We start from the raw sequence: 21,946 nt of genomic DNA on the forward strand, positions 1-21,946 counted from the left end.
ATTAGAAATCCAACTCCGAACTGCTTTTTATATGGTAGTCCTCTATAACAGAGGACGTGGCCATTTGTCAGCACTGTATAAGCCTCACCAGTTATTCTAACCTCACTATGGCCAATGATATCCCAAACAATACCTGATATTTCCCCAAAGAGTCCTGCTATGCTAGCTTTGTTTGAGAGGGTTCGGGTGTTAAAGGTTGCAAGGGTCAGTTTTTGTTCACCGCCTGTCCGGGCCCAGAGATTCTTAGCACCCTTTGCTGCGTTACAGGTCAGCCCGCCGCCTTGGTCAGTTGCTTCGCAGCTGCTGGGGACTGAGGGCCATTGGATAAGCAAATGAGCCATTTGGGATGGAGTGGCCAAATACTGTACCAGGGAGGCCAATTCCTGTTCTTGTGAGGGAGTGTCTTGTTGAAGCTTAGTGCGTCTTCCTAATTTTATTGTAACTGGATTAGTATAGCCCCACTTGCCCTCGTAATTTTGGCCGGTGCTAGGCACCACTCCAAGCCTGGAGATGTTGTGTACTCGGGGAGGCGAATTCGAGTTTCACACCTTGAGAAAAAATAATTACTAGAACGCAAGGATTCGAGCTTCTGACTGTAGTAGTAGTCTCCATAAAATTGCTGTCACAATAAAAACAACCGAGAAATTGGAAGATGAAAGAGCCGTCACGGTTGCCTAATTGGTATAGCATTGCTCGCGTCATGTGGAGAATGTGGAATGGGATCCTACATGAGGCATTTTATATTTTCCCTCCTTTAATTAATTTACCGCTTCATTATTCTTTCTACATTTGCATTAACTTTCGGCGGTGAAATATTTTTCAATGAATGGAACATCCTGCTACGCAAAGCGGAACAGAGAGAGTCAAATGAATGTAAAGAAAACAATAACACGTATTTTTTGCAAAAATTGCAAGCTTTTTCTCTTGAACTCGCAAAAACTAAGTGTGTTGTAAAGAGCATCTGGTTCTTCGTACCTCCTAAATACCTATCTTATTGGCACAAAATACCGCGACATAGTATTTGAAGACTACTTTTGTGCCACTTAAGGCAGTTCATATGCGTTATGTAGCAGGCCCCAATGTTGAACCACAGAAGTTTAATCTCTGCTTGATTTGACGTATGGAATTTTGTCAAATTTCAGGGAGAGCGACATTCATCTCCTTCACAAAGTTGACAAGTTATGTAATTATCAGTGTTGCCGTTCACATATGTAAAAAAAGTTTCGTTTTATTGAATTATTGCAGCAAGCTGGGCGAGTTGTTGACTTAACGTCTGTCGTCCGGTTGGCGCTGCCCACTGATAACGTTGTGTTGCATATTCTTCCGTTTTCTGGATGTCGATCGGATATCTACACCAGAACATTACAATTGCTGCAGGAAGAACTTGACAAGCATGTGTTAAAAAAGAAGCGCCGGTTTATCTATGCTTATACTGGGACTTGATTCTGGACTGGCTCCGCTTCGTTCTGTCTAACAAATCGAGCCTTCGAATTCTGCTCTCTCGCTTCGTTGTCTGACGACTTCTGCTGCGTGTTGACAGCACTCACTTGTGTGACGTAAGTACGAAGGTCGTTGTCGAGCGTTTCTTGATCTCTGCGACGGCTCGGAAGATCTTGTTCCGCGATACGACGTCCACCCCCGCGTACGGCTCGTCCAGAAACACGAACGGCTGCAGTCCCAGCAGAGCGACACCGATGGACAACTTTCGGCGGTTGCCTCCGCTGGAAGTAGGGGAGGGGGGGGGAAGTGCTCACTCACGTCAGCAAAGCAACGTTTGCGGATGTTGCTGACTGCGAGAGGGGCGTTAAATATTGCGGAGCCTACTGCGGTGCGGTTACTAATAAAAAATACAGAGAGCGAGTTCACGAGGAGACGCTGTTGCGAGTAGTCATATCAGCTCGTTTTTGTCAAGAGGGGGTGCCTATCTACCGCAGACTAGGGAAGAGGTCTGCGGGGCCCCAACTAAGCTTGGCCTCGGTGAAATAATTACGCCAAACGTAACAGTCACGAAAAACTGTATATACTAAATCGCAGTCAGAAATAGTATATTTTCGTGAATAACACTGAAGCACTCTGCAACGGCTTCGCTCTTATGGTCCCTTGAGTGGCCGAATTTTCGTTTTAGAAATCAATTGATAGACAATGGCGCCATTTGGTAGTCACGCTTTATCAATTTTGTTAAAAGAGGCAATTTAAAAGAAATCACAGCGTCCGTAACAACCGAACGCCGCTGGCAAAGTTGGTTCATTCGAACAGGAAGGTTTTAAACAGACTTGTATACCATTTTCAAACCGACGTGTTAAAACAATTGCATATTTCCCTCTACCGCCCTAGCCCAAGGAAGTCCAAACATCATCAACAAGAACTGGACCAGCATGTTCAGCATTATTTATAGTCACGGAGAGTAAACTGAGTGAAACACTTGAATTAAAGTCATTATAAATTAGCTGCTTTGCTGAAGTATAAACAAGAGGAATCTTGCTCGAGCATACCGAAAACGCTGCTATAGCTTTGTGTTACAGCGTCCTTAAATATGAACCTTTATGTATCGAAACCAGCGTAAAAAAACATCACCGATCTTCCCAGTCCGTGAACATGGTCGAAAAGCGAAGCGGTGTTAGTTACATCGAGTGTTACACCTTGCAAGTCAGATTTCGCAAGCAGTCTATAGCGTAAATGTTCTGTTGCGCCATTATATCATGTCCTTTTCGCGTTAGCGTGCTTCACGTGGTGACTACGCTTTACAAGGGATTTTATTTTGTGGTTCTATAAGTGCTTTTTTTTCTTGCAAGGGCGGGTCGACCCGGCATTGCACAATCTTCGGAATTTTAGCGAAGTCTGACAAAGATGACACAGGGTCCGCATAATCAGCTTCAATCTAAATTAATACGCTGGGCTTGTGTAATCCATAGTAACCTTCAATGCAACAAACAAACACAGAAACCCGATGTATTTCTTGCGTTGAAAGCTACGTTGAAATATTGCGTTCAAAGCTATAGAACACTCACTTTGTTTTTGCCTATGTCGACAGGCTTTGTATTGTTCACCTCTTCTTAAATTGCTGTACTGGTTACCCTGATAGTATTCTGCCACTGCCCAAGTATATTGAGCCGGGTTGTGGCCGTCACTTTTTAGTTAACTGGCGGTAGTCCCACGTGGCACGGTGATGTGTTCGCCCAATATTTTAAAGAAGACAGCAAAGCGTTGAGCAGTAATTAGGAGTGTGCGAAAATTTGAAATTTTCTCAATTCTAATTGAAAAGCTGAGTTGCAATGACTTTTGCATTTATGCTCGACTCGAGGATTCACTATTTGAAATTTTTGAAATTATTTAGAAAGAAAGTGAGAGGGGAATGCCGAGCTCCTGCGAATCATTCATCTTTATGCGAGAGCCAGTGGCTGCACACACGGAATAATTTGGACATCGCTCCTGCAAGATTCCTGGCCATAAAAGGGCACCAAGTGCTGGATTGGGAAGAATTGGGGATAAGAGTTAATGGAGAATACCTTAGCAACTTGCGATTCGCTGATGATATTGCCCTGCTTAGTAACTCAGGGGACCAATTGCAATTCATGCTCACTGACCTGGAGAGGCAAAGCAGATGGGTGGTTCTAAAAATTAATCTGCAGAAAGCTAAAGTAATCTTTAACAGGCTGGGAAGAGAACAGCACTTTACAATAGGTACCGAGGCACTTAAAGTGGTAAGGGAATACATCTACTTAGGGCAGGTAGTGACCGCGGATCCGGATCATGAGACTCAAATAATCAGAAGAATAAGAATGGGCTGGGGTGTGTTTGGCAGGCATTCTCAGGTCATGAACAGCAGGTTGCCATTATCTTTCAAGAGAAAAGTGTGTAACAGCCGTGTCCTACCAGTACTCACGTACGGGGCAGAAACCTGGAGGCTAACGAAAAGGGTTTTTCTGAAATTGAGGACGACGCACCTGTTATGGAAAGAAGAATGGTGGGTGTAACGTTAAGGAATAAGAGCAGATTGGGTGAGGGAAGAAACGCGAGTTAATGACGTCTTAGTTGAAATAAAAAAAAAGAATTGGGCATGGGCAGGACATGTAATGAGGAGGGAAGATAACCGATGGTCATTAAGGGTTACGGACTAGATTCCACGGGAAGGGAAGCGTAGCAGGGGGCGGCAGAAAGTTAGGTGGGCGGATGAGATTAAGAAGTTTGCAGGGACAACATGGCCACAATTATTACATGACCGGGGTAGTTGGAGAAGTATCCACGATGGGAAATCCAATCTGCGATAGGAAATTGGTTGGACAGCGAAGCTGCACACGGCACCTGGAACGATGGCTCATTTTGTCCTAGGTTGAAATTATTCACTAGGCGACATTCACATGCGCTTTACCTAATTTGAATTCTGAAACGTTTTGACGGCCTGTGATTTAGCTTGGGCCGCTACTTTGTACATTTGCAAAGAGAGCACGAGAAAGAGTGACCGAACCGTGCTTCGTATGCATGCTGCTCTTCAAGAGCCCTACTCCATATCGCCTTCACATTGCACTATCACAACACAAATCAGTTGCTAGGCGGGTTCATCTTTTACGTATGAAAGTGTAGCTACGTCACACCTTTCTTCGTATGCTACAGTCAAGCTGCCGTCGCCGCGGCAGCTTGCGCAGCAGTAAGCGTTACTGGGTAGCGTGTGCGGGGTGCGCTACCTGCTTCGCAGTGCTTCTAGGTGCAAAATAACTATGGGGTTTAGGTGCGAAAACCACGATCTGATTATGAGGCACCGTGACCAAGTAGGTTCCTTGAACGTACACCTAAATCTAAGTACGCTCGCGTTTTATCATTTCGCCCCCATCGAAATGCGGCAGCTGTGGTCGGGATTCAATTTCACGACCTAATGCTTAGCAGCACAACACCGTAGCCACTATGTAGGAACAGGAGCGCTTTGCCATCAATTATATGGTTGGGATGCTTGTTTTGAGCATCCTCTAATGAAGGTATATGCGTTGTTTTCTTCACTTCGCTGAGTGCTTGCAGCCTCTGCCTTATTGGGGTATGATCCATTGCATTTTGGATTATCAGCCATCGATGACGAAGATTTTCTGTCGACATTACGTCAAGAAGTATTCGCGGAATCCTAGCCATACACAGCTTCGCTGTAAAACGATATTTTCCCATGGCCACCCATGAGATTTTCCACTCACGTCCATGTGACATCGTACACTTGGTAGACAGACGGTCGCACTGACCACAGTGGTATCGGATATGTTTAAAATTGCTTAGTGTAGAACCTGCAGCCTAAAGAAAAAAAAATGACCCGCCATCCCAGCGATGCGAAATAGTGGATGTCTAGCGAAACTGTTGAAAACCACCACAAGAAATGCTGAGAGAGGTAAGCAATGTTTTATGACTTTAGAGTAATGGTAGTAATGCTATTTTGCAGTAATAGGCTAGGGACGTCACTCCCCAAGTCGCAAGCTGCCGTCGCCCGGCAATTCGCTCAACAGAAATCTTCCCTGGAAACGTATGCGGGAAGCACTGCGTGCTTCGATTGCGTGTAGGCGAAGGAGGGCCTTATGAATTCTGTGGTTCGGATGCTTCTTTTGAGCTTGTTCTTTATCTTGTACGTTGTATGTATGTTTGTTGTGTGTTGTACGCTATATGTTGTGTTTGTGTTGTATGCGTGATTCCAAAGAATGCATGATCTGTTCGATTGGCAAAGGTTATTGCCCGGCGAGACAGAAACAGTTCGCTCAGAAATGCTCTTGGAAATAAAATTTCCTCACGGCTTGGAACAAATTGTGCAAGAACCAACTAGAGTTACAGAGAAGTCAAAGTCATTATTGGATCTTTCTTTCCTATCGCACAACATAATAGATTATGCATTAGATATACTGGAGGGCATATCAGACCATAAAGTGTTGTCTTTAAACATACAGACCAGTGTGTGCAGTGTAGGGAGACCGTTTCTTCCGGTAAAAGTAAGACTTTAAAAATGCATATGACACCGCTATCATCGATTTTTTAGAATTACAGTTTAGTTACTTCGAGCAGGCATTGACGTGCGAGTCTGTGGAGCAACTGTGGCAAAGATTTAAAAGTAGCATCATAGCTTGCGTCGAGCGCTTTGTTCCAACTCGTCTTAAGAAAACGCGCAAACGAAACCCCTGCATAACATGCAGCATTATCCATATGAAACGGAAAATAAAAGACTACGAAAACGGAAAGTGAGAGCGATGGAAGTTGCAGCTACAAAAATTGATATGAAAGAAGCTCTTGTGAAATCCAAAAAACAGTTCTTTGATGACACGCTTGCCAACTGTCTCAAAAGTTCACCACACAAATTTTGGCGTTACTTGAGTGAAACAAAGGAAAAAATGAACAGGTCGAACATAAAGGAAAAGTCCTGACACGAGTGAAAGACTTAGCTGATACTTTCAATCGCTTCTTTCAGTCTGTTTATACAACAGACAAAGGTGATAAGATAGGCGAATATATGAACGGCGACATGAGGACCGCAATGAAACCAGTTACTATCATCCTTGAAGGGGTTTATCAATTGCTGCCTCAAGTAGACGCGAAGAAGGGAAGCGGACCGGATGGTCTACCAACAGAATTTTCGAAACCATATGCCGAATGGGTTTCCTTCTACTCGGAGATAATATTTGCAAAGTCAATTGAATCTCATTGACTTCCACAAGACTGGCGCAATGCAATAGTAATCCCTGTTTTGAAGGATGGCAACCGTACGCAAGTAAACAATTACCGACCTATATCCTTGACGTCAGTTTGCTGCAAGGCCATAGAACATTTATTGCAAAGCATATTATTAGTTTTCTTCACGCTAACGAGTTACTTTCCACAATCCAACATGGATTTAGGAGCGGTCTTTCTACGGTGACACAGTTAATAGAAACGCTCCATGATTTCTACTTGAATATGGATGCACACCTACAAATTGACGTAATAAGTGTTAATTTTAGGAAAGTTTCCGATAAAGTTTCTCACCGTAAATTGCTTTTTAAACTCGATAAAATAGGAATAGGTAAAGAAGTAATTCATTGGATAGAAGCCTATTTATCTAGGCGCCAACAGTCTGTAAAGATTGAGGATTGCATTTCAAATCCATTGCGTGTGTACTCTAGGGTTCCCGAAGATTCCGTTTTGGGACGAATAGTGTTTTTGTAGTTTGTTAATAATATGGGTGCACTAGTTGAACCGCCTGTTAAAATGAAACTCTTTGCCGATGATTTTTTATTTATTCCCCACTAGGTTGCGAATGTGACCAAATTAATCTCAATAGACATTCATAAGCATTAGACGAGTGGTGTTTAAAATGGGACATCGAAATAAACTATAGCAAAACAACATTTACGCATATTCTCTCAAGTAGGAGTGAACTTTCCTTCATATACCACATCGGAAACCATCCTCTGAATAATGCAGCATCTTTCAAATACTTAGGCGTCAGTATTATGCACACATTGCAATGGCACTCACACATTGATATGTTCCAAGCCAAACCAAAAACTATACTTGTTAAAGAGAAAACTGGAATGTGCTACACGGGACGTGAAATTAACAGCCTACAAAACATTTGTACGACCAGTCTTTGAGTACGCTTGTGTTGTGTGGTCCCCTCATCAGAAAGTCTTGAAAGCAAAAATAGAAAGAAAGCAAAGATTGGCAGTCCGCTTCATATGCGGTAAATACCGACGCATGGAATCTGTCACAGCCTTGTTGAAATCTTCTGAACTAGAGCCCCTGAAGGAAGGAACGCAGATGTAAGCATAGGCTAAATGTTTTTTTAAGATCACGAGTGGGCGAACAAAAACAAACAAGAATCTACATCTACAACCTCCATGAAGGAGATGCGATCGTCTAAACAAAAGCAGAGCTATTCAACCTTATTTAACACGTACTGATGCTTTTCATTTCTCCTTTTTTCCTTACACGATTAAAATGTGGAACAGATTGCCTAATGCAGTTGTGAGGAGCGAGGGCTCTGCCGAATTCGAAAATGCGTTAGATACTTTCTTTTGCGAGGACTTATACTAAATTTTTGCTACCAGCATTTTTGTTGACTTTTCTTTGTATAACTACTGTTCTTCGCTCCTTTTTTTTTCTCGTTCTTGCTGTTGACTACCAAGAGCGCCAGTGAATTTGTATGTTACATAGAAAGAAAATTATGTATCACGTATTCTTCGCACATCAATCTCCCAGTAATGACCTCAAAAACGGGGTTGACAGTATCAAATAAATAAATAAAATTCACTTTGCTGAATGCGCACAGCCGTTGCCTTACTATGGTAAAAGCCATTAATGATGATAGTTTGCCTTCGAGGTTACGCCACTCAGAAATCCCATGAACCCAGGCATAGACAACCTCGCTGAAAAAAGTAGCGGCAGAACCCATCTCACTATGACTGACGACGGTCATGCGTTAGCATTGAATCAATACAGTGACTAAACATATTGCCACCATCGAAAGGAATTATGCATGAAGTATGTACGGCAGCGGGACACCTGTTTCGGCCTTCCCTCAAAACACCTGGAGCCATCTAACGCGAAGCCTGCGCATCGGGCCCGAAATGCTTTGTTGGCAGGTGCACGCATACGCTGGAAAACACGGGCCCTATGCTGGCGAATTGGCGAGAGGTTCATTAAGAGCGGAATGCACCCAGGACATTCATGTCGCAGCTTGATAAAGTGTTGGGGCGAAAGTCGTTCATTGAAAGCGGCACATAGGCAGGGAGCTTACGGATCAACTTGCCAATGTGTACAATTTATGTCATCAATGAACCCTTGTGACCTCTGTTTGATTTCACTCAACATCAGAAAAACTTAATGGATCATTTTCCTCATTGTAGAGCGGCGCATTGCCAGTGCCGCATACCTATTTACCCAAGTTGGCTTCAAAGACATTATTTTAAGAACAGCCCACCTACTGGCATATACCAAGAGACCCAAATTGGTATCAAAGAGTTCTGTTGAAGAGCTGCACGTAGGTACGCATTGCCACATGCTCAATGACTCAAGCTGGTTTGATTGTTGGCTTCGAACCTTGTTCGCTAACCTTCGCCGTCCAACGCGCTAGCCGTGAGTCAAACCGGCTTCCCAGTGACCCAGCTAGGGAGGAAGACGATTAGATACAAAGAAACATGCTTATAAACAAACACATGAGGTACATACATACATTGTCCAGCGAAAGTGCTTGAAGTAGGCTAAGAACTAAGAATGTTAACGCATGAATGTAAATCTGCGAACCTGTACACGCCGCACTGCTTTGAGGCGTGCTCTGTGAGATCGACGACGGATAAGATGCTGTCCACTATGGGCTTTAATTCGTTTTCAGGGATGCCTCGCAGCCGACCGACCAGATACAGGTACTCATACGCATTCATATTGTCCAGTAGGCCTCCGAGCTGGAAGCAGTAGCTGATCTGGGACTGCCACTGCGGTGAACGTGAAATAAAGAAAAAAATATATATAATCCACTAGGTGAAGAGCATTACAGAGGGGAGTGAATAATATCAATAAAAAGAATAGAAAAATGTAAATGGAAGAAAAATCAATCACAGATGTAGGCAAATCTGACAACCAATACGTCATAACCTAAGCAAATTTTCACACCGTTCGGAAGCAGTAGGGTTTCTGCTTATTCACGGCCTCGCTCGAACTCAGGAGTAGTTGCGGCGCTTGATGCTGCGTCCTAGCGCGGTCGTGGCTTGCTGTTGAAGTGCTTAGTGACGGTGCCCACGTATGTTGTCTTGTCACACTACGGCGCCTGCTTTCGCTGGCGCTGTAGCTGAAACTCCTGTCTGTGCTTCAATATCGAGCACGTATAATGCGACGTGAAAAACAAACACTGGCCAATATGTAAGCTCTTGTCGACTGGAATGAGTTGTACGCAAGGTAACTTCTATTTTAAAATAAGCGATAATTGCGTTTCTAATGAAATTCGGGCTTGGAGGCACGTTGCACTGCTCTTGCATTTTACATCGACCACGCTTTCGCAGGCCCTTCCCGGCCGCACGGAAACGTTCGCGGAACTCCCTTCAAAAGGCGTGCATTATTAATGCGAAGGCATTAAATGGTCCATGAGGAATAGAAGTCGGCGTTGTCCGCAGCGAGTGGTGATCACCATCATCAGTGACACCATCTCAGCGTCTTGTACGACCTCGGTAGTAATACATATATAAATTTGGAACAAGTTAAAGTTAGGTGACTAACTTTAAATTAGAGCAAGGTGGATTAAGGTGGATTAAGCTAGACTCGTGACGGACACGGGCAATGTAAGACATTACGCATCATGAACGTATGCAATCAATTAGAGATGACATTTTGCTTTCGAGTTCGAATACCGCAGGGATATTTAGATGAGTGTCAGTCATTTTACTCCTCAATCTAAACTACTGAATTGCATTGTGGAAAGGATGGAAAAATTCGGGACCCTTAGGGTTTCGCAACGAAGCGGCTAGTCCGGTCGAAGGATTTTCTTTAGAATGATTAATGGCGCATTTCAATGGGGGCAAACAGGAGCATTCAAAAGCGTCCCGACAGTGTTCGGTCCAGAGTACCTGCGTTCCAATGGGCGAACCGGAGCAGGAGCACTAATGGCAGAGCAGGAGCAGTATGGCTACAGCTAGAGTAATATAGAGCAGTTGGAGCTGCTCCTGCGCGAGATGCGGACGCGACGTGGCGCAAAGGCGTCATATTGTTTTATTTTAGTTGAGATTCAGCCGTTTCGGTTGAGTGTGTGGCAACAACGGCGGCTAAGAAGTTAAGTTCGGATGATAGCCACATCACATTTGGCGTCACGTGATTCACCTTGTTAAAAGGTAAATGTCCTATCAGAGGAGGTAAATTAACTATCGACGAAGGGGTCAGGCAAGGAGACACAATCTCTCCAATGTTGTTCACTGCATGCTTAGAAGTGTCCAAGCTATTAGGGTAGGAAGGCTTAGGACTGACGATGAACGCTGAATATCTTAGCAGTCTTCGGCTTGCACATGATATTGTCCTAATCAGCAACCCTTGCGACTATTTCGGTAAATGATTGAAGACCTCCACCGAGAAAGTGTAAGAGCGGGGTTAAACTTTATGATGTTGTAGACAAAGGCAACTTTCTATAGACTGACAAGAGAACAAGAATTTAGGATAGCCAGTCAGCCTCTAGAGACTGTAGAGCATTACGTTGATCTAGGTCAACTAGCCATAAAGGACCCCGTTCATGAGGAGGATATTTACAGAAGAACGGAACTGGGTTGTAGTGAAAACGGAAGGCAATGCAAAATCATGACTGGGAGCCTATTGCTCTCTTTGCAAAGAAAAATGTAAAATGATTGCATCATACTATTGCTAACACATGGGAAAGAAGCTCGGAGGTTTACAAAGAAGTTCGAGAACACATTAAGGACCAAAATAACAGCGAAGAGAGCGGTGTTGATCAGTAAGCAAATGGGCAAAGTCGATTGTCTAGTTGATGCTAAAAGAAATGAATGGAGCTCGGCAGGCTATATGTTCTGCATAGACTAGATAGTCGGCGGACCATTAGAGTTACACGACGGTTCACGGCGTATCTTCCTACCACGGGGACGGAAGCGTAGACGAGAGCGACAGAAAGTTAGGTGGGATAATGAAAGAAAAAAATTTGCAGGTGCAAGTTCAAATCAGCTAGCTCACGACAGGAGTAATTGGAAATCGCAGGGAGAGGCCATCGTCCTGTAGAGGACACAAAGAAATATGGCTCTTCCGTAATCAAGAGTAGATGTAAAGCATGAAAGGGCTACCGGCAAAGCAGATTGGTTGGAGATGATACTAACCGCAATATTAAAATGGGTATAGTGCTTGTTCGCAACGGTGCACCGAACCACACCACAGCACACGGACCTGATTTGAACTCTATCTCATTGCAAGTGTCGTTCCGGCCAAACAGCCATCTGCGGCGCCTCAGACGCTGACGATTAGGCGAGGCAACGTCTATCGAGACTGCGTGGAAGCCGCTCCGCGGTGAATGTCGGTCAATGTGCGCGATACGACACTCGGCCGCTGGTTATGCCCCTGCATGGGCTATATTCATTGGCAAGCCCCTGTTGCCCTTTTGTCTGGGTACGTTTCGGAGAATGATGGAATGTGGGTGTAGGGAAGGGAGCTCACGTTCAAACCTTTTCCTCAAAGCGCTAGTTCCTCTTGAAAGGCAGCGCAAAACGGCCTTACCCGACTGCGTAATGCCGTTTCGTCCCTGCCGGTGGAGTCCCTGTTGGTGGAGTCTGCGCCTCTACCAATAGGGAGGCGCTCTCTTCACCACCTGCCCTTGTTTTAGGGCTCTGGTAGAAATATAAAAAATGTGCTTGCCTTTAGAATTATTCATAGGTATTAACACAATAATTAATTGTGGGACTCTGTTGCTTTGTCTACAGGAGCTGCCATCGGGGCGGTTCAGACAGCATAGGAGCTACGGTTAGTACAAGAGCTTGGCTAAACTTTGTGCTTCTGGCTTCAAACGGCTTCGTGAATTCGCAAGCTCATGCTTTTTGACAAAGTGGTGTGTGATTGAGCATTCGAGAAACATTATTAACGTCGTCCAACGGCACAGTGTGAGCACAGGACCTGTAGCACAGAAGCCCCATACTGAGACCGTTACGCCTTATGAATTGCTTGCAGGCAAATCAACGCATTGAGACGCTTGGTGTGTTTCGCTTTGCCTACTCCTACAGGCTTAGCCGATGTAATTAGTGTCTACTGTGTGTGTTTGCAGAGCTTCTGAACTTTCAAAAATGTTGACATCTCTGAAATTTAGGACAAAGAAGGTAGATAATGCGTAATAAACGAATTCGCAAGAAGGTCCGATGCCACAGGCATGAAGGTGAGACAAATCCATGTACCAACGTTTAATGTTTATTACAGTGATGTTGCAATAGAAATATCTGGTATCTTAAGACAAAGGATATATTCTTCCATGTATCGGAAATAGAAATACTGATACACGTCTTGCCAGATGTATCGGGGTACAAATACAAGATACGCAAAGTCTATCTAAGATACATGCATCTTCGATACGGCCCAGCACTGATTAAGGCATGCCCACTTGTCGGAATGGTGGCTTCGGCGACATTCCGTTGCTCTACACCGCTGTTCATCACGCCGTGGCAATAAAGAGCAGAGGGCCCCACTCACCTGGCGGATGTTTCCACTGAGTTTCGCCACCGAGGTGACAGCGTCCCCGTCCGAGACACTGATCAGTCCGGCCAGCATCTGAAACGTGGTGGTTTTGCCGGCCCCATTCACGCCGAGGAGGCCGAAACACTCAGAGGGCCGGAGCGCCATGTATATGCCACGGACTGCGTGCAGGGTGCCAAACCACTTGTGCAGATTCCAGGCTAGGAGCGAGTAGCCTGCGAGCCCGTCCTTCTGGCGCGCAGCTTTTACTCTCCTCTTCTCCTCCTCCACGTCTTGTTCGCCGGGCACTTCCTCGCTCGCGAGGGCGTGTCCCGAAAGCAAGTAGCCGGACATCAGGAAGATCATGAGCGCCATCAAGAGCAAGCCTTCGGCTAGTACGGCTGATAGCTCAAAGCCTATCCCGTTGTAAGTGAATTGCATTAGACCGCCGGTGCAGTCCAACCCGAGGAAGTCAGCTGTAAAAGATCAACTTTTACAAGCGATTGCATAGAACGACAACTCGTGCAACTAACACCAGCCATCGAGAAGCAGCGCTGCAAAGGGCTATCTCAATGAGGGCGCTGAACGGGCAGAGCTGATTTTCGGTTTGAGCAGAAACTTCGATTGTAGCTCATAAAAATAACACTTGAGAGGATGCTATGGGTTGTTTATATTTTACTAAAGAGAGGAATATACGGCTTAGATTTTGCCTTTTGGCATCTGGTCAGAACGAAGTTTGCGCTGTGCACTTTTATTGAAATATTTTCTCTTTAAAGCAATATTTCTCACTGATTTGTCTTGTTGAATTTAATATTTGTCCTTCTCGGAAATTCTTGGTCTCTTTCTTTGTCTAATGCTTCTTTAATAGTTTGTCTCATTTCTTCTGCCTTTATCGGCATTCAAGAAATAATTGTTTAGAGTCACCGATTTCGTTTCTTATTTAAACTATGCGTACTCCCTTAACTGGATACATCTTGATATCCATCGGAATGAGCGCCTCTTTAACTCGCCAATTAATTGATCTATAGGCTAAGTCGGAAATGTTTGGCGAAACTGTGCCTGTGAGATTCACACCTCTCGCTACACGTGCTCTTTATTTGCGTTTGCTTCCCGGCGCTGCTAAACGCGTGCTTAATTGCAAGCCCCTCCGTTCCTAATAGAAATACTCCATTCTTCTGAACAGCTCTATTTCCTTGAATGCAAACCTCATTGTACTCGCTTAAGAATAAACAGCACCTAGGTTTCCAGAAACCTAGGCCCTTACAATATTTCCTTGCCATAGAAATTATGCAGATACTAGGGAAGCCTTCGCGCCGCCGCCGCCGCGGCTGTTTTCATGCCAACGACGTATGCGCAGTTCGCGCGCGAGCCCATAGAGGGTCTTCACTTGGGCGGAGCGCATTTGGCTGCAAAATCGATGAAGCCACGGAGGAAAGAAAGCTTAGTAGAGGGCCGCGCTATTGAAGAGACGAGCTGCATTCATAATCTGTGGCGGAAGCCCCGTGTTTTTCGCAATGAAGCTCTGCGAATGGTGGTTTGAACTACCATTGTTCAAGCAGCTGGTGAGCTTCGTACAAAAATTACTAGAGGGAACTGTGGCGCTAGTGTCAGCGGGAGCTTAAAGCGGGCCGGTTCAGCCAACATGGGAGCGATGGGCAGTAGATATATGTGCCTCAACTCCCTCTTTCTGGCTTCGCATGACTTCGCAACTTTCTAAAGCTTGTCCTTCTACACAAAATAATGCGCAAGAAATAATTACATAAGCACAATTAAAGCTGTCGGGCGACATAACTTGAGCACTGGACCACGAGCACATAAGCCCGATGTTCAAACCATTGCACGACGGGCCCATGGTTCGAGAAGAGGCATAAAATGGCCTCATGAATTGGTCGCGCGAAAGCGAGCGCCTTCAGACACGTCGCGCGTTTCGATTTGGCCACACCGACAAGCTGAATCGTAGCAACTAGTAGCGATTGTGCGTGTTCATAGTCACCTGCATTTAGAAAAGCATAGATAGATTTACGACAATGAAGGCAGATCAAGCGTAATAAACAAAGCTGGAAGAACGTATGAATCAACAAACACAAAGTTCAGACAAATGCATGTACTACCCATCATTCGTATTGCTCTTTTTTGTTGTAAAAGTTTATTTGGCTCTATTTACAGAGGCTTTTCGTGGCTGCCCGCGGGGATCTTAAGTCGTGATACTTCTATCGCAGTTGGGCTGAGCAGGGTCGGTTTCTTTAGCCCAGGGTTCCATTGGCCTCAACCGCCCTGTGAGTTCGCTGCACTAGGACGATTTGGTCTTTATGGTGGTCGCTGGCCAGCAGTGCCTGCCATTACTACGCACTTGGGTTTCTAATAATGGAACCGCATTTGCTTTCAGTCATTCCCTGTAGCGTGATAGAGGAGGGGTTTCACGTAACACCAGGGGCATTTGTCTGCACATTGCGTAGGGTGCATTTTGTTTAGTATGAATAGATTGGTAAATGTGCCTGTTTGAAGTTGCCTCCTGCTGACAGCCTCTCCTCTAACAAGATATTTATGTGGAGACAAGTATATCTTTCCGATCCCTCTGTAATGTGCTAGAATGGCCGGGTAATCCTTGTGGACTGGTGAGGGATCTTCGAATTCGGTATCGCTGTGGGCTCGGTTTGTAGTATAGGCTCGAGATACCCCGTTCGTGTGTGCCGCTATCCGCATGTCCCGCTATCCTCGCGTGGTCTGAGCGCATTTGATCTTATGTTGGACCACGGTTTGGTGTTCAGAAGAGTGTGTTGTATCGCTTTCCGCCTCGAGGAGTACACGGAGTACGGGGCAACTTACTCTGTCATTCAGAATATTACAGTGGGCCGCTTGTGAATCACAGATTACGGGAGTGATTGCACGGTCCTGAAGCCTTTCGACACTGCTAGGGCGACAGCTAGGTCCTCGGCTTCGGTTACGGTACAGTGTTGTAGTGAACAACTAGACAATTATTGGTGCTCCCGGCTTATCACTGCGGCCACTATTCATTCTAAGTTATGGTATTTCTTGACCATATCTACGTATACTGTGTTGTCCTTGTTGGCAAAGGTTCGCTGCATTTAGTATGTCCGTGCCATTCGTCAGCCTTTATGGAGGTTTGGATAAATGTTTTTGGGAATTCGTGCCTCTCGGATCCTCCAGCGAAGTTCGTTTGGGATGTCCATTGTATTGGATATTTTTCTTATCTGTTCAATATATCCAAGTTTTGGGAGGGGCGCTCAGGTCATCGGAGTTTGCATCAGCTTCTCTGTTTGAACCTTGAGTTGGACTTCTCTGTGTTCTTGGAAGGCGTTGTGGGCGCCCAAATCTAGGAGCTTGTCTGTCGGTGTGCTGGCTTGTAACTTGACCGCTGCCTTGTACGCCTTGCGTATGAATATTTCTGCTTGTTGTTCTTCAGGTGCCTAGCCCCCCTTTAATGTATGTGAGGTCTGGACTTGTGTCCGTGCTTACGCTGTTGCCTATTGTCGTGGGGGATGCTGGGTGTGTTAGTATGTCGAGATTGCGGTCTTCTACTTTTCTTGTAATCATGCCTGCTCTAGAATCCTGTCTTGGGTAGCCCCAGGTGAGATCCCATGCATTGAGATCTCCCAGTACTAGAGGGTTGGTTCTGCCGAGTTTGCATGCTTCCAAAGAAATTCGGCGAAGAGCGGCCCCTTATGCTTGGGGCAGGGGTACTGTTGAGGTTTATTACCAAGACACCGTTTCTGTTTAGTGATGATTTGTACTACGACAAGTTTTATGTTCGTACTCGCTATCAGGTAATGTTTGATGGTTGTTGTTGTCTTGTTAACCAAGATGGTCACATTGCCTTCTATCTGGCCCTCAAAGGCCTCGTACTCATGCAGGGAGGGTCTTCCTCCTGTCTTCTGGAGTGCGGTAATATCTGGCGACGTTAGGCGGGCATGTATACACTGATTGAGCGGGCCCTGTTTTTTGCGATATCCTCTGCAGTTCCACTGCCAAATGTCTAGGTGTTCATGTTCTACCTGGCGTGTGCTTTCCATGTTAGTTCGCAGGGCATGTGCTAGTACTTGGAGTGCTCGTGCCACTGGCCAATGACAGGTTCATGGTAGGCACGTTATACCTTGTCCTTAATGTTTCCCTTGGTGAACTGCTTTCTGAGGGAGCTTTTGACCGCGTTTATTTGTATTTCTATTTGTGCTGTATGTTGTGGCGTCATTTGTAGTAGCATTTGCTGAAGTGTTGTGATCGCGACGTAATTGTTGCCTGCTTCCTTCGCGTGTACCTGTGTTGTTTGCTGTGCGCGAGGCGCCGCTGCATCCTGTTTAGATTTCTTAAGTTATCGGACAACGGCACAAAGTTCCGTCATTCCTAATTCCTGCTGCCCTTGCTTCATTCTGAGTAGCTCAAATTCATGCCTGAGTGCTTGATTTTCTGTCTGTAATTTCTGTTCCTCATATAAGCGCACAGTCATGTTGGAGGCTACTCCCACTGGCCAGCTTACCTTGCTATTGCCGCCGTCCTCCAGGATCGGCCTCTTCATCTGCTTCCTCTTCCTCTGGTTCTGTGCCGTTGCTGGCGCTGTTGCTGCTGCGGTCCTCCTGCTAGGGAAAGTGCCAGGAAAGATTGAAAGTGAGGTCTCGATCGGCATCTTGAGGTTTCTTTGTCGGTGCTGAGCCCCTGTTTTTGTTGCTACTGTTGCAGTCCTCGTTGGGCGCCTCTGCTCCTGCCTCTGTTTTTACCTCTGCCTCTGGCTCTGGCTGCTAGGGGGCTGAACGCTGTCCTAGGGTTTTGAGACAAATTGGCCACTCCAGTGCGCCTGTTATATGGCCTGCGCACAGCCCACACTTGAGCGAACAAGTGTGGTTGTCTTCCGAGTGCAATGCTCCACATTGTCTACAGGCTTGGGCATTCGGTGTAGGGCATACATCGAACCTGTGTCCTTTTTGCATGCACACATGACACACTTGGCGGGTTGGCCGGTATGGATAGCAGGCCACCTCCCCACCGTAGTATAAGAAGAAACGTGGTACTGATGGGCCGTCGAACGTGATGACCGCTGCTTTGAACATGCCTAGCATTTTTTGCGGGTTGGACGGTGGCACCTTGCGACCATACTCGCAGATAATTCATTAGCTCTTCTGTCGACGTGCCTGGGTCAATTCCTTGAATAACTCCAGTTAGCCTGTCTTCAAGTATGGCTACATAGGTGTTCATTTCTTAGTCCTGACCTCCGAGTTTGCGATGGGTAATGTGGCGAATGATTTCTGTTGTGTACGCATGCGGCCTGCTTACAATTATTATGCTGAATCCATTCCGCAGTCGCAGTATGAAATCTTCATCCTTGCAGTGTTGGAAGTGCTCACACACTTTTCAGTTGACCTTGAGAGCTGGTATGTGCTTAGCTTTTTCACCTGTATTACTTTCTTGGGTCTCATAATAATTTTGATGTCGTTCTTGGGTAGCGTCAGCAGCTTGCGCCCCAGCCCGCGGTGCGCTCTCCGACCATTGGTGTTGTCAGTCGCACCGACTCCGGCACTGAAGGCCTGTCGAGTGGTCTGATCAGTACCGGTGCATCCCGATGCCGCGTCACTGTGGATATCGATGGACTGTAGCCCACTCGTTCTCGCCCCCTGCATGCTGTGCCTTCCGTCGCTTTCTGCGCTGACGCCTCGATTGTGGCAGCTTCCAGTTGCCGTCCTCTTAAGTGACCTTTGGTTGTTGTCTTGTTTCGACGAGGGGGCGGAGCGGGAAGTAGAATCCACCATATGTCCGGAACTTTATTCCATTGACTGGTGCTTGTCGGCTGAGGTGCCAGCTAGGGTGATGCTCCATCTTCTGGCAGCTATCAAGTCCATCCATTGGGCTGGTCTGAATAGTGGTGTTCGTGGTACGCTCTGCCGCTAAGCTTAGCGATCCGGTGTTGGGCTAGACCTATTTATAGGCTTAGCGGGCAGCACCCGCCTGGCATTTACAAAATCTGGGAAGAGGGTGAAAAATGGGCCTTCTGTGGTGCCTGGTGTTGGGCTAGACATATATGTAGGCTTAGCTGTAGGCGCAGACGGTGTTATTCGGTACAAAAAAATAAGATCCACGGAGCCGAGGTAACAGGTCATATCAGCACGGCGGTCATTTTAGCATATCCATAATTCGAATGGGGACTGAGCAATTACAGCCCCAGAGCTCCCTCCTGCAAATGTAATAGAAATTCTGTGGTTCAGCCAACACGGGAATGACGGGTAGAACGTGGATTTGCTTAACTTTCGTACTTCTGGCTTCAAAATGGCTTCCTGAATTTGCAGCCTGGTCATTTTTGAACAATGTACTGCAGTAAATATATATAAATAGGCAGTATTAAAATTGCGTGGCGGCTCGTTTCGAAGACGGACCTATAGCACAAAAGCGTGACATCGAAGCCATCGCGATACGAACGAATGCATAGACAGGCGGCATGGAACGCCGTTATAAATTTCTAGCGGGCAAGACAGCACGTGAGATGCTTGGCGCGATTGGATCCCACCACCTCGACAGGGTGAACCGCTTCAATCAGGAGCGATAGTTTGGGTACCCAGTTTTCTTAACTTTGAAAAATATGGATCACTATGAAATTTAGCGCAATGAATGCAGACAAAGCGTAATCAACAAAATCACAAGAATGACTTGAGCTATAAGCTCGAAAATCAAGCAAATCAGTGTACTACCCATCTTTACCAAGCTGACTGGATGATTGCAGCGCGAGTTCTATCTAGTAATTATTAATGGGAAAGCATTATATGTTTCATGAGGCACAGAAGTCGGCATTGTCCGCAACGAGTCGCAACGAAATTCTCATCATGCTGATATCACCAGTCTCGTTTATGACGTCAGTATACAGAAGATAGGGGAAGGGACTGAAGGTGGAATAAGGTTAGTAAAAATGTAAAGCAAAGTGGATTAAAGTGGATTAAGGGTAGCACAAGCTAGAGAATATAGATTGCGTTGATTAAGGTGCATTAAGTTGGCTTAATACGGAATAAGGTTGATACAATTTAGAGCAGAGTGAATTTAATTAGATAAAATGGTAATAAGGCTAATTAGCGGCAATAATATGGATTAAGGTCGGTGCAAATTAGATAAAAGTGGTTTAGCGTGGTATAATTTGGACTGAAGCTTATAAAAGTGCATTAAGGTTGATACAAATTAAAGCAATTGTAATACAATTGATTAAGGTCGATTGAGGTCGACTAATTAGGGTTAAGCGTATTCCAAATGAGAGCCGGGTGGATTAACGGGGAATAAAGACGATAAGGCAGGATTAAGGTGTGCTGAAGTATACTAAAGTGAAATAGGGTGGATTAAGACCGGTACAAATTAGAGCAAAGTGGAATAAAGCTTTATCAAGCTAGTGTAGTGAAGTCCTACGGCTTTCGAGTTGAAATCGTGTAACGATACTTAATTCACTGTCATCTTGTAGGAATTTAATGCAACCAGCAGCGTTTTCACGTCTGCCACGCCTCGGAGACAGCGAACAGCGGTCGTGTTCGCTGTGAAAGTTCGTCGAACACGCTTGCACTTGTACAGCCACGGCGGCTCCATCAAAGTGGACAGGTGCGTTCTGCCCGAGCGGCCGCCGCACAGCGGATGAAGTTGGCCTGTGTATCGCACCGCACGTTCGCAAAACTTGTCACTTGGCGCTGCACGCTACAATCATTGCAACGCAAGGTCGGATGCACGGCACGCAGGCGAGGCGAAGGCGATGCGAAGCAGGACTGCTACTCTGGATCAAGGTGGATGAATGTAGGAGGGAGGTGTGTATAACTGACCTCCGGCCGAGATTGATTGAAACATTTATTAGAAAGGATGACCCGTGGCCTAAGATAGGGCTAAGGGATAAGGTGAAAGGAAGTATGCCTGCCTCCGTAGCACAAGACAGCAAAGCGCCAATTCTACCTGTGGCATCCGCTTGCGGTGGTACCCAGTCTTCCTACGATATCACCTTTAGAGGTCAGGTGTGCTTGTCCCTCAGGCTGGCTGTGGCAGGACAGGACCAGATCAGATGTTTGAGATCGACATTGATCGCAAGACAGTTAGGGCATCCCACTTGTGTTCCGAGAGATAAGAATCGCTAATGTTGCTCGCTTGCAAAGACAGATGGCGCGAGAAAGCGGGGGAATTTAAAGCCCCTCAATAAAAATCAAATTTGCAGCATACTTTGAAGAAAGTCAATGCTTGCTTGTGTGCCCGCCGATTACAGTCCAGTGTTGCAAGGAACTTCTCGAGAAGAACGCTTGACTACGTCGACGTACGCCATTTGAAACGCTGGAACTCTGCATGAACAACGCGCACTTCGTACTTAACGAAGAATTTTACATGCAGCGGTTCCAAAGAGCAAAGGGACCTTCCGTGGCCGTCGCCTGTGCAAGATTGCCCTCGAGGCACCTGAAAATTCTGCGCTGACCTCGTAGAAGACCGCTACAAGAGTTTTTGCCCGATAGAAGATGACTGGTTTTGTGTGATTTGACGCCAAGACGTGTTGCCTTTCCATGAGCATCTGAACTCTTTTATACCGAGTACCCAGTTCACCATAGAAGAAGAAACCAATGGAAAGATTGCTTTGCAGGACGTCCTCAGAACATGTTCTGCCAAGGGCGTCACATGCAGTGTGTATAGGAAGCCGACGCACATGGGGAGGTATGTGAGGTTCGAATTTGCGCATCCTATAGGCCAGAAACGCTCCGTTGTTGCTTCACTGTTCTCACGCGCGTTGTGCATCTGCTCCGAGCCTGGACTGTGCAAGCGACAGCTAGCCGTGGTAAGAAAGGACCCCTCTAATAACGGCTATTGA

The 21,946-nt window shown here is 45.9% G+C and overlaps 1 protein-coding gene across 1 annotated transcript; it reads right to left on the minus strand.

The window, feature by feature from the left end:
• Nucleotides 1-1,543: 1,543 nt before the first annotated feature.
• On the minus strand, nt 1,544-13,509 carry LOC126518180 (phospholipid-transporting ATPase ABCA3-like). The gene is made up of 3 exons (XM_050168024.2): nt 13,153-13,509; nt 9,241-9,428; nt 1,544-1,721 (listed from the first exon to the last, which is right to left on the minus strand). The coding sequence occupies exons 1-3, from the start codon at nt 13,507-13,509 to the stop codon at nt 1,544-1,546; spliced, it is 723 nt and encodes a 240-aa protein (XP_050023981.2).
• Between the last annotated feature and the right edge of the window lie 8,437 nt (nt 13,510-21,946).

Source organism: Dermacentor andersoni, chromosome 11, assembly GCF_023375885.2.
Source record: "Dermacentor andersoni chromosome 11, qqDerAnde1_hic_scaffold, whole genome shotgun sequence".
NCBI classification, from domain to species: domain Eukaryota; kingdom Metazoa; phylum Arthropoda; class Arachnida; order Ixodida; family Ixodidae; genus Dermacentor; species Dermacentor andersoni.

Coding starts and splice junctions, on each gene's coding strand:
- LOC126518180 (XM_050168024.2), bottom strand. CDS start 13,509: ATGGCGCTCATGATCTTCCTGATGTCCGGCTACTTGCTTTCGGGACAC. Junction 9,429..13,152: donor TCAGTGGAAACATCCGCCAG/GTGAGTGGGGCC, acceptor CGTTCACCGCAG/TGGCAGTCCCAGATCAGCTA. Junction 1,722..9,240: donor AAGCAGTGCGGCGTGTACAG/GTTCGCAGATTT, acceptor CCCTACTTCCAG/CGGAGGCAACCGCCGAAAGT.